This window comes from Amaranthus tricolor, chromosome 5, assembly GCF_026212465.1.
Source record: "Amaranthus tricolor cultivar Red isolate AtriRed21 chromosome 5, ASM2621246v1, whole genome shotgun sequence".
Lineage (NCBI taxonomy): Eukaryota > Viridiplantae > Streptophyta > Magnoliopsida > Caryophyllales > Amaranthaceae > Amaranthus > Amaranthus tricolor.
Window position 1 is genome coordinate 14,769,755 of NC_080051.1, and position 13,008 is coordinate 14,782,762.

Below are 13,008 nucleotides of genomic sequence, written 5' to 3' on the forward strand. Positions count from 1 at the left end.
ATATTTTGTTGCAATAAACATGTTGATTAAATTAAGTTCAAGTTAGCCCAAGTGCAATGACTTAGGGAAAAGAATCCATACAAACGCGTTCAGTGAAACATTCGATTTTCCATTTTGCAACAATGCATGTGAGATAGAAAGTTACCGTTTCTACAAAGAAAGCTAATATTAAAATCAACTGGACTCTAACAATGAGAAAATGCTATCATAAACATGATATAAAGAGGCAACATCCATCAAGGCCCTTTGCAAGAGATCACATTATTGTTGGCATTTCCTTCTAGATGAATCTTGTTGTAGGCCGGCCGTAGAGCTGCCTCAAAGCCAAACAGTGTATTCATGGCTTCCCTACATTTAGTTGCTTAATACTTCCTCTGTTCCGTTTTAGCTGCTACATTTGCGTGGGCACGGGAATTAAGAAAAGGGATTGACCTACACTGTAGCTGATTGTTTACTTTATAAAGTATATTATTTTATTATTGTTAATTGAAAAAGAAAAAGGAAAAATAAGTTGTTAGGTTACTTTATAGAGTATAGTATAGTATGTTATTATAGAGTATAGAGTAGGATAAAAATAGGGGTAGATAGAACTTTAAATGATTGTTTTATTACTTAAAACGGAAATGTAGCAAGTAATATGAAATTGCCAAAAATAGAAAATGTAGCGGGTATTATGGAACGGAGGAAGTATATTTTTGCGCTTTTCTTTTTTGTTTCTCTAAATAATCTATAAATTTTGGATATAATTCACCTTATTCATCATAATTTTAATATTTATTAATGTTTATGGTCTCAATTAACTTTATTATTAAATAACATAATATATTGAAGAATATTAATAAAAAAAAATAATACTCCATTCATAGTTAATGTCTCATTCGCTTTTTTGCACATTTGCCATTGTATTAATTCAATCCATTATATCTCTAATTATGCATAATTAAAAATTACAAAAAATTGATATTAATAACCTTCACAATCAGACGAATCAAACAAGATCTCACTGTATTATACTCCTTCCAATTTTTTTAAGTTGTCTGATTTAGTTTTTTTGACATTATTCATCGATTACTCTTAATTTGTGTTTTATTCTTAATCTAGATGTCAAAATATGATTAAGTAAGATCTTGTTTGATTCGTCTCAATGTAAATTTTATTAATATCAAATTTTATAATTTGTATTTATGCACAATTAGAGATATTTAGAATTGAATTAGTGCATGAGATAGTTTGCCAAAATTAAATGGGACAATATAAAAGAATTTGAGAGAGTAACTTATAGATTAAAAATCAAAGTAAAAGTGAAATATAAATAGTGTCTCAAAAGTAAATGAGACATTAACTTTGAATTTGAAAGAACAATAAAAAAGAAAAAAGGAATAATTTTTATTGTCTGTATTAATAAAATGCAACGAATAATTGGTTTGATAAGTTATACATTTAACAAATGATTTTAAACAAAAACTATTTTGAATAGATGACTTATATTTGTTAAAAACATTTTTACCTTAATAAAAATAAATGTTGATAATTAACATAAACACTAGAAGGAGAGCTTGAACCTCCAACCTTGTAGTTAACAGCCACACGCTTGAGCTATTCCAGCTTACTATCTTATAAAATCAAAATATGTTTTAGTATTGAAATCTAGTGTGAAATGGCCAAAAGTTTTTGTTTGATCACTCTGACCCAACAAAAATGAAAACTGTATAAAAGGGAGTGCCTTGACATGCTGGTGGACAAAGGTTTTCTGAGAGATTTCTCACTTCAGTTTATGCACTGGCTAGGACTTCAACTCCTCAAGCAGTGGCGGACCTAGTTAAGTATCAAGGGTTGCATATGAAATCCTATTAAAAAAAATTTCAAAAAAATTATAATTAAGACTCAAACTAGCAACCTGCTACCGCATGTAAATAACAAATTTTACTTCAATACCACTAAGCTCCAACATTCACTTTTTGATAATTCATAACTATATCATTATTAATACTTTAAGATAGCAATTGCAATTAATAACTATTAAAAGAAGAAAATTGCTAGGCGACTAGTAGTTTACTTCCTTTTAGACCATTTACTCTATTTCGGTGTTTCCTAAATTGCATCTGCTGATTTGTTGCGTCATATTTACACCATTGACGTCGGCTACCGCATTCTAAATTTTATTGTTGCTATTCGTCCATTCACAGTCGCGCCCATTTGGCCTCTTTTACACGGTACAATCCTCCTATAGTTAGGTAAACTATTGAAAATGAAGTAGAATTTAGAAGTTAATTTAGTTTTGTATTGTTAATTTCAATATGATTTGATTTAGGTATAATTTTATTTTGCTTTAAAGTATGATGTATAATTTCAATTTTATTTGTGTATAATATAGTATAATTTAATAATAATAATTTAGTTTTGTATCTATATTTGATATAGCTCAACTTTAATTTTATTTTAAGATGCCATTATTAAGCTCACAACACCATGTTTTTAATCCTAGGTCCGCCACTAGGGATGAAAAATTGAAATTATTTTATAGGAAAAATTGAAATTAATAATTCAACATTTCACCCAGCTGCTGTGCATAATCAAAATTTTATATTATTTTTTAATATTTTAACTTCCCCTTTAGTTTGTTGTCAGCATACTAATAGAGCAGGTTGATAGCAAACTAAGGGTAAAGGTTGAATTATTATAAAATAAAAGGGTGTGCTGATAGCAAACTAAAGACAAATGTTAAATTATTAAAAAATAATCAAAAGGTGGATTATTCACGGCGAATGGGTGAAAGGTTGGATTATTAATATCAAGTTTTCCTATTTTATATTGTTTTCTATTCTTGAAAATTTCTGTGTTCTTGGTTTTATGACCTCACATAAACATTAAAAGAACCTTATACGCTCTTTGTTTAGTTTTTGAATTCATAATCTTCTTGGACACATAATCATTTATTTTATATACTTTGTACTAAGCGTAATAGCGTAGTTGTTTGTATCTCATTGTAAATATCATTACAAATACCCAAGTAGCTTTATAGTAGAAACATCACAATAGCAAAATTTTCATACGCCTACAACTAGAAATTAAGTTTCTGATTGACATAATTGTAGCAAACTATTCTTCAAGCGTTCTACAACTTAGTGATAATACAACAAGGAGCCCATTGACATATAGACAACAGAATACAAATTTGTAAATGTTTTGTATTGTTTATTTGCATTATATTTCTAATATATCTCTTATATACTTACCTTTTAATTTTATTCAAAATCTATTAGGTCATACTTTTTGCAAAGAGTTATAGGTTGCTGTATGGATTTCTATTTTTTTGCAACCACAACTTTTGTTGCAAAACTATACAAATGTTTTTAACAACGTCGCCTTTCGTTGCAAAACTATATAAACTTTTTTAACAATGTCGTCCTTCATTGTAAAAGACAAATAACATATATTTTTATTGTCTCCTTAATTTTGGATGGACGGAATGAAATTTTGTTTATGGAAACAAGTCTTTTCTAACTTTAAATTTTTCGCGATTACTGGAATATTGAGCAATGACAAAAGAAATTTAGTGTTATAATATGTTGCTATAATTAGGGTCAAGTTAATAGTTTCTCGATCGATTAGTGTGTTCGAAAACGTATAATATGATGTGTGGTGGTAGATTTAATTAAAGCAAGCAATTAAATACTTAATGAAAAAGAAGCATAAAAGTAAATAAAGATGCAATGAACTAAAGAAAGGATAAAATGATCAATAAGCTAAAGAGGCATAGGCTAGGCTTTCTTGCTAAAGTAGTATTTACTAAACATTAACCTAAGGTCATGGATGTTTTGTTAAGGGGAACAACGTATTATAAATACTAATGTTCTTTCTCTAGCAACAAAAGCTTCCTAAATCATACTCAACTACCTATTCTCATGTAGCTAAGCATAAATTAAGACATGAAGTACACATTCAATATTTCCAATCAAAGTATCTACCTATTCTCATGGAGATGACTTAATTTTTAAGCATAGATTATCGTTAAAAATCGACTCTTGCCCTCAATTCAACGACACTACACATGATAGAAAAATCCATCTTAAACCATAAACAGCACAACCAAGCCAAAGGTAAAGAAAACAATTTAGACTACATACATGGTGATAATGCCTTGCCTTAGCCAAAATAAACTACCCACTCAAGCTCATATTGAGATTGTAAATTGCAAACAAGCCAAGAACCATAGATGAATGTATTAAACTAGAGTACTCTAAAACAAAAAGATAAATGCAATATAAGTTGAAAAACTACAAGCATGAATATATGAAACTAAAAGCAATTAATCAAAGATAACTAGGTGACATGAATTGAAAACAATAATAAGCAAAAGATAAAATTTACTCTTTTGGGTTCAATCTAAGGATGAACAAGATGATTGTTGATGATTCAAAGTAATACCTTCCAAAAGCTTCAATAATAATACATCAATGGATGAAGAATCCAATTGCAAAATAATATAATAAAGGATTGAAATTAAATTTGTGATTGGAAATTGAAAATTCTTAATTGAATTGAAAGAGAAATTATGCTAAACACTAATTTTTAATTGAAATGAAAGCTAAGCTATGAATAATACATAAAAGTTACTCAAAAATGAAGTATGAAATTTAATGTGCCCAGCTCCATCTTCCTCTTTTCTATTTATAGCCTTCAAAACAAGTGGGGGTGGTGGTTTTAAGATTGCTTCACCACCCCTAGGTTGTAGGAGGGAGATGCCACCCCTAATTGATAGGGTAGGGTTGCTAAGCAGTCTTGCCAGTAGCAATAAAAAGGGGTAAATGTGATTGGATCTCAAATGATATTTAAGAAGATCGCAAAAGTTGCTGTCGTCCAACTCACTCGACCGGAGCGGAGCCCGCTCGACTAGTCGAGCCACCATCAGTACAATATCAAAAACTTCAAAAATTGGTCAGAATGTGAAAAATTGGCTCCGCTCGACCCGAGCCATCGCGCTCAACCTGATCGAGCGGATGTCCTGTACCCTTGAAATGCATCATGCTAATAATCAGAAGCTACTAGAGGTTTGACTGCATTTCGCTCGACCCGAACCACCTTGCTCGACCGATTGAGCGAACTTTAGGAATGTGATAATTAGCTTTTGAACTGCTCGAGCTACCTTGGCTCGAGCTAATTCTGGTCGAGTGGGTCTACTTTGGCTTCTTTTGGCTTGTTCTTGTGGCTTGGCTCATGATTTTTCACTTCTTTGAGCCCTCGGCGTTTAGGTGAGCAATGTATGCAACAAAAGGGGCTCATTTGTGCTCGGTTTTGATGATTAGATCCTAAAATGAAATAAAACACCAAAGCGACAAAAGAAGCGTAAAATCCAATAAAACAATGGAATAACATATAGTTTCCTCACGCTAAACAAACCACTTATAAAAAAAATTAAAGATGAAATGTAGCTAACAAATACTTAATTCTTTTTGTTAGTGGCAACAGAATTTGTTTAAAATGAGAAAATGCTAGACACATCATAAGAAAAAAATAGAGTAACAAATAATTTAATAACAACTCCACACTTACAAAGTTGAAATATACGAAAAACTTTTTAATCGCTTTTGATTCCTAACTATTGTATTTAGTTGAATAAAATATACTTATAGTGCTAACATATAAAACTTTTTTAGAAATCGTTTGCTATGTTTAAATATTTTATTTAAGTTTTATTTGTTTTCAAATTATTAAGTAACCTCGGAACTTGAATAGTAAAATTGCAATAAAGTGAACAAAAAATAATGTAATATTTTTATTTGCGTGAGCTTCTTGTCTCAATGTACATCTTTACTCTCTTTTTGTCTTGGGCTTTGTTCCTTTAAGGACAAAAATAAAAATAAAAATTGCAAACTTATAAACAATATTAATGAACGTATATATTTCTATACAACGTAACTAGCTTGTTAACATTTTGGAAAATCCATAGGAGGTGGCATAATAGATTCATTTGGTCCATTGCCATTATCCACTAAGAATGCCATTTTTAATCCCCATGTTGTATGAATCTCCAAATGACAATGTAAGAACCAAACCCCTGTCACATAGCAACCAAAAGAATATAGTTATAAGTCATCACATCTCTTGAGTTTGGGAACAAATTGTATTATCAACTACTACTTTTGTTGTACATATGCATTCAAAAGGGCTACCACCATATATAATATATTTGTATTACAAAGAAGTGTAATATTTAACCACAAGAAAATATTGTTGAAAATAATTTAATTTTTTACTCATCTATTATGAATAATCACACATATTGATATGTAATAACTTTCCGCATATCTTGTGGTAATTTTAGGTATGTTGGAAGCAATTAAATAGAAAATATTCGATTTATTAGATAATAATCCAAATGTGAGATTATTAATTTGTAGCGGATAGATAAAAAGTTGAATTATTTTTCCATTATAATATGAATAATGTGTATATGTATGCATACATCACCTTACATGACATTAAGGTCTCCTATTTATGTAGAATCCAGAAGAGTCTGATACACATATACAACACAATTTATCCTTGTGAAAACGAAGATGTAATTTTCTATTGAGTAGTGACCCTTCATAGCAAACAACATTTACCAAACAATAACTGCACATGAATTATAAATCTTTCGCTCTGTCGATAATGGGCAGAATATATGTAAGTTTGTATGCATGATTTAAGTTAGATTACATTACCTGGATTATCAGCTCTAAATCTGATAGCAGTCCATCCACCGGATGGTACTCCAACGGTGTTCCTCTCAACAGGATCAACAAGATTAAACCTTTTCGGATCCTTCTTAGGATCATAGTTTCCTACACCTCTGCCAATGACGAAGAAATTAAAGCCATGTAAATGGAACGGGTGATTCTCCGGTGTCAGCATCGCAGTATCTTGCAAGACTAACTGAACTGTCGCATTGTACGGAAGTCTGTACACTCGAGTACCAGTTGTAGTAGCAGGGTTAGTAACTTGATTGCCAGTGTAGTTAAACGGCGTAGGAGGATTCGCAGGAAAATCAGGTGTGAAAACTCCATTAATGTTGAAGTAATGTGCTTGTAGAAGAGATATTTTGGGCAAAACAAAGCTAACATTATTGATAGCAGCCACAATCCTTGATCCATTGACACATGTTGAGCAAGGATTTATCCCTAAGCCAACAGCAAAAAATAAGGAGTGATCAACTTTTTGAGGGACTAAAGCAGGAAACTTATTTGAGTTCAGAGCCTTTAGAGAATTGGTAAAGTTATCTGATATTTGAGTCGCATTGATCGGAGGTGGTGCGGTAAGGGTGGTGGATAGACTAGTCGATGTGTTTGATGTCGTGGCATAGTGGATGGTGGCTAGACCGGTGGCGTTATCTACTGCAATTGGTGCTTCCATGAAAGGTGAAACTACAACCAAGTACTTTCCTGCAAGCTTATCAGTTTCAAGGATGACATTTGTGGTTTGACCTGGAGATATCACAATTGTGTCTGTCTTGAAAGGTTTAACATAAGTAGCATCAACTTCTACAACTGTGAGTTGGTGTCCCGCAATTTTAAAGAAAAGTTCTTCATTCAGTGCTGCATTTGCGATACGAAGCATGTATCTTTTTCCTGGCCTCACTTGTAAGTTGAACAATTCTGCATAATGTATGAATTCATGTTAGTATACACATCATATATGAATATTATTTTTAAGGTGATAGAAATTTGAATAGTATTGACAAGCAACTAAAAAATATCATACATTTTTTAAAGGTTGGATTGATTAAATCTTGGCAGAATCAAATGCATTCATAATTTTTCCGATGGAATTAAAATTAATATTTCTAATTATATCATTATTATACGTGAATTGATACATTATGTTTGCTATTAAGAGTTAATTAGAAACAACCTCTTTATTAATGTCAATACTAATAAGTATAAAATTACGCATATCTGAACATACCATAATAGATTATCATTGTTGTTGATCTCTATTATTGTCACATGACACATAAAATAGTTTGCCTTTGCACGTGAGAAAATATTGTCATAATATAAAATATGTTGTTGAGTACCTTGGGAGTTACAATTCTTAACGGGCCCAGGGTATCCATTGATTGTATGCGCATCGGAAACGTTGGGTGCCAAGCCAGATTTCAAAGCTTCGTTGATTACAGCTTCGACATCAGATTTCCACCATTCACCTATCACATCCACCAAGTAGGAAAATTAATTTTAATGTAGGCATAATATAGTTTGTAAATAAGTGTGATGTTTCATTGTACTTCAATATAGTTTTTGGTTGACTTTTGCCTTTTGATTTGTTAGTGTTAAATAGCTAAGAAAAAGTATTCGATAAATAGCTTTTAAGGTCAGCTGACCTTTTAAGCCAAAAAAACAAAAAAAAAATAATTCAGTTATCTTTTTTTGTTAGCTTTTGGCTTGTAGGCCTACTTTTTCTCAAATAAATAACCAACAACTAATACCTAAATTTACCAAATATCTCCATAAACAGCTGGCTTTTTCAGTTAACTCAAAAGCAAAAAAAAAACAACATTTCTAACTGGTCAAACAAGCCAATTAAAATAATCAACTGCCAACAGCCAACAGCCAACAGCTAATAACCAATTGTCAAACACTCTAATAAGTTAAATGGGACTACCTATGGATGTTAATTGTACGATAGAGTTTTACTCTTGTAATAACAAAGAAATTGAATCTCATAGACTCTTAATTCCAAACATGATACACAAATTCAAAGATAATATTGATCAGAATTGAAAAATTTAAAATTTTTACCTAATACAACGACGACTTCTTTATGTGGTTTAGGAAAAGGATAAGGAACTCCAAGTTTAGGCAATATGACAATTGCACCATGGACAGTTGCTCTAAGCCATAAAATGTGGGCATGATACCAAAGGGTTCCTCTTTGGCCCGTCAATGTGAAGTTATAAGTAAAGGTTTGTCCTGGCTGTATTGGGCATTGTGTAATATATGACGGTCCATCTGACCAACCAGTTCTTATTTGTCGAATGCCATGCCTGCCAATTGCACATTATATTTAACCAACCAAGAATTTAGAACTTAAAAGTTATTTTTTTAAAGTTTCATAAAGTGTTATTGAGTAATGTTGTTCATTCATTAAAATTTTTATACTAAGCTTGGAGTAAAACTAACCAATGAATAGTGAGATTATATTTGACATGATTAACCACCTTTACTACCACTGTATCATCTTCTCTTGCTACAAGAGTTGGACCAGGAAATTTCCCGTTTATCGTTACAATTGATTTTGTTGAGCACAATCTTGTGTGATTCTTTTGCACCACCTATTAGTTATAACCACACACGTAACCCTTCATTAATAGTAAACACAAATTACTTGCATCAAGCTCAAAAGCTATACATGAACTTCCATAATTGATACAAAATAAAAACAACTAAAGAATTTTATCAAAAAATATTGATGGTTGTTGTAAACTAAAATTGATGAAAGGAGCATATAATTACGCATTTTCAATAGGTTGTGTCGAGTAGAGTTAAGTTATAGTCAGCTCGTTATAAATTTATAGATGATCAACTAGCCATCTATTTTTAAAAAACCAACAAATCATACAGTTTAAAGGTCTTGTAATTTTTAATACATGTTATGCTAAAGAATTCTTACAGATAAAAAGAGATAGAAAATGAATTTTTTTCTGTTGAGGGTGAGAATCGAACATCTGTTAAAAGGATGAAAAGAAAAGTCTTCAACCAGTAGACTAATCCGAGCTTCAACAACAAAAAAAAAAAATTAATGTGATGTACGTACATTAAACTTGTAGTGTCGAATGCGAGACTCGACAAAAAGAGCCGGCAACAAGCAACCTACAATGACCAATATCAACCCCTTCAACAACCAAGAAGCCATCTTTCTCCTCTCCTCCCTTTGTCTCTTTGAGAAGCTTCTTCTTCAACTTCTCGAAGCTACTCGAACCTTCTTCTTTAAGCTCTATAAATGATGAAAATCATGTAAGTAAAAGCCACACAATTTGCAACAATGCAAAACCTAGCTTATATAATGAGACCAATCAAGTATATTTTCCTTAGATTTGTTTGCCAATATGTCATTGTATTTGAGTTGGTTAAATGAAAATGATACATGAATACTACGAACTATCTAGCGCTACTCATCAACTTTCAAAAGCAAAACAAGAAGATGTCTTTTCTTTAAAAATACACCAAATTGTTTATATATTTGTGCATGTATACATCTCAAAAGAAAAAAAGGTCGTAAATTGGCCTGTTTTTGAAGGTAAGATATTAAATATTATATAGTTTTTATTTTTATTTCCTATATTTTCAACTACTTACGATTTCAGTGTCTAATCAATAAGAGGAGAAGAATGAAGAAGAAAATTGAGTTGGCCTAACATTCTAACCATATTAGTTGTAGTACAACAGAACCCTCATCTACCATTAACCAAACATAAATTACATATCAACTGCTGTATAATTAGTATTATTAATTAATAATTAATAGTTACTGGTAGTAATTGACTATTAATTACCCATTACTAACTACTCCCTATATTTGCTAATGTTTTTTCCATTTAGAATATTCTATTTTGGAGAGAGAAATTTAATTAAGATTTTTAAGATATATATAAATGATATAACAAATAGCCATGTAAGATCTTATTAGATTCGTTTTAATGTATACTTTTTTATCATGTATTTTTTAATACGTATTTAGATATATTGAGGCTCAAAAGTTGCTTTGAAAACTATGCAAAAAGTAAATGGGAAGAACAAAAAAGATGGAGGGAGTAGTAACTAGTTTATTTATATCATCAAATTGATGATCCAAATAAAGAATGAGCTGATAAAATTAATGATTTTGAAGCTATTACAAATATTATTTTTTTTCACTTTATTTTTTACATGCATTTTAAAATAAATTTTGAGCCTCAATATCTTTAAGTATACATCAGAAAAAACTACAAAAATTATATATTAAAACATTTTACATGAAGACAAATCTACCAAGATCCTATATTAAATATATTTTTCAATATATAATTTAAAAATTCAATTTAAATTTCTTTCTTTTAAAATAGGCAAACTTAAAAAGAAAGAAAAAAAAAAAGAAAATGAAAGGAGTATTATTTTTTCATTGTTGGTGGTCCTTATATAAAACACTTTGATAACTAATGGTATGGATAGTCATGCTATTTAATTATATTCACTTTCTGCTATGAAAATTTTTAAATATTGTATTTTAGTCTATCTTCACTATAAAAATATATTAATTTGGAGACAAAATCCAAGCTTGTGACAATAGTCTAAATTTTCAATTTTGACTATGATCTACCTTTCTCATAAATTTCATGATTTACAAAATTTATGATTTTGTGTTATCCTACTTAAAACTAAACAACAAAATCTGATAAGCCAAATTTTAGATACTCAGCTTTGCAAAAAGTAATCCGTTGAGCATCCAACTTTTAACATTTATTTATATGCTACTCAATTTTAGTAAGCTAACATTTATATACCAAACATTGTCAAAATTAGTTAATAGAATACATAATGATAATAGGTGAATTAGATCATCATCATACTTAGTCTATTTTATTTAAATTATGATTAGGATCTGAAGAGAAAGGAAAGCGGCAACTTACATCCATAAAAGTTAGTATGGCCAAAAAGTTTCTCGACTTGAGAAAAATTTACTGTTAAATCTACAAAATAAATAAATAAATAAATATGTAAAAACTAATAAAAGAATATTATGTAAAAAGATAAAGACAAAAACATGAAAAACAACTAGTAAGCCAAAGATTAATTATTAGCATCAACTTATTATTATATTTAATGACACACAACTAAAGATCAATAATAGAAATAAGGAAATTTTAATTTAAAAAATTTTTCATGTCTTTTAAAAATCTTACTTTTTGATTATTTTTTAAAAATCCGACCTTTATACTACGTTTTCTTTTAAAGTACTAACCTCATTAAGTTACTTACAAAATTCAGCCGTAAATAAATTAAGAACCAAAAGATCAGATTTTTAAAAGAAAACTCAGTATAAAGGTTTGATTTTTAAAAAATAATCGAAAGGTGGGATTTTTAAAAGACGAGTAAAAGGTGGGATTTTTAAAATTAAAATTTTCTTATTTCTATTACTGATCTTTAGTTGTGTATCATTAAATATAATAATTAATTGATGCTAATAATTAATCTTTATATTGAGACGAATCAAATAAAATCTCACATTATTATGTTATAATTTTATAGATTAAGAATATAATATATCTTAAAAGTAATTAACATATAATGTCAAAAGTCAAATAAATTACTTAAATTGAACAAGAGATAGTATACCCAGTGGCATAGCAACCTTATAAATTTAGCGTTATGTGACCTTATTTTGAACTCAAAGTTTTGGAATTTTTTATTATAGTAAACTAGATAAATTTCCGTGTCAGGCATGACACGGTTTATGAATTATTTAATTTAAAATTTATAATCATACGTATGTAATTAAGTTATTATAACTCCTTAATCATATTGTAACTATAAGTGCATAAAATTATTTTATTGAAAGTATATTTTTTGAAAGTATATTTTTTACATGAATAACTAATATTTCATCTGATAATTATCCATTGTAATTAAAAAAATACTAAATATTTTAATTGATTGAATATGGTAAAAACTTAGTAATTAAGGTATAGTTTTAAAATCTTTTTGTTTCGGTAATGAAACAAGGGAGTGCAAAAGACACTTAGAATACCTGGAGATAGGTAGAAGTGTGATCAAGAGGAGCAACTCGTGGGAGGAAGTGACTTGAATTCCTGCAAAACAACTCGTTAGCCTTGTTCGGGGGTGATCTCCCGGAAAACCCCTCCGACGCTCAAGTTAGAACGTGGATATGAGAATATGGTACAGAATGAATACAAAAAGATGCAGTGGGGAATGTTATTGGATTGTTGGTAGGCTAATGAAGTGGAGTATGAGCAAGGATGCTTAAGAG

The 13,008-nt window shown here is 29.9% G+C and overlaps 1 protein-coding gene across 1 annotated transcript; it reads right to left on the minus strand.

The window, feature by feature from the left end:
• Positions 1-5,494: 5,494 nt before the first annotated feature.
• LOC130813858 (laccase-4-like) lies at positions 5,495-10,013 on the minus strand. Its single transcript, XM_057679758.1, has 6 exons — positions 9,799-10,013; positions 9,165-9,316; positions 8,784-9,028; positions 8,060-8,188; positions 6,708-7,637; positions 5,495-6,058 (listed from the first exon to the last, which is right to left on the minus strand). The coding sequence occupies exons 1-6, from the start codon at positions 9,895-9,897 to the stop codon at positions 5,928-5,930; spliced, it is 1,686 nt and encodes a 561-aa protein (XP_057535741.1). The 5' UTR covers positions 9,898-10,013; the 3' UTR covers positions 5,495-5,927.
• Between the last annotated feature and the right edge of the window lie 2,995 nt (positions 10,014-13,008).

Coding starts and splice junctions, on each gene's coding strand:
- LOC130813858 (XM_057679758.1), bottom strand. CDS start 9,897: ATGGCTTCTTGGTTGTTGAAGGGGTTGATATTGGTCATTGTAGGTTGC. Junction 9,029..9,164: donor TATAATCTCACTATTCATTG/GTTAGTTTTACT, acceptor TGCAATTGGCAG/GCATGGCATTCGACAAATAA. Junction 8,189..8,783: donor AGAAGTCGTCGTTGTATTAG/GTAAAAATTTTA, acceptor TGGATGTGATAG/GTGAATGGTGGAAATCTGAT.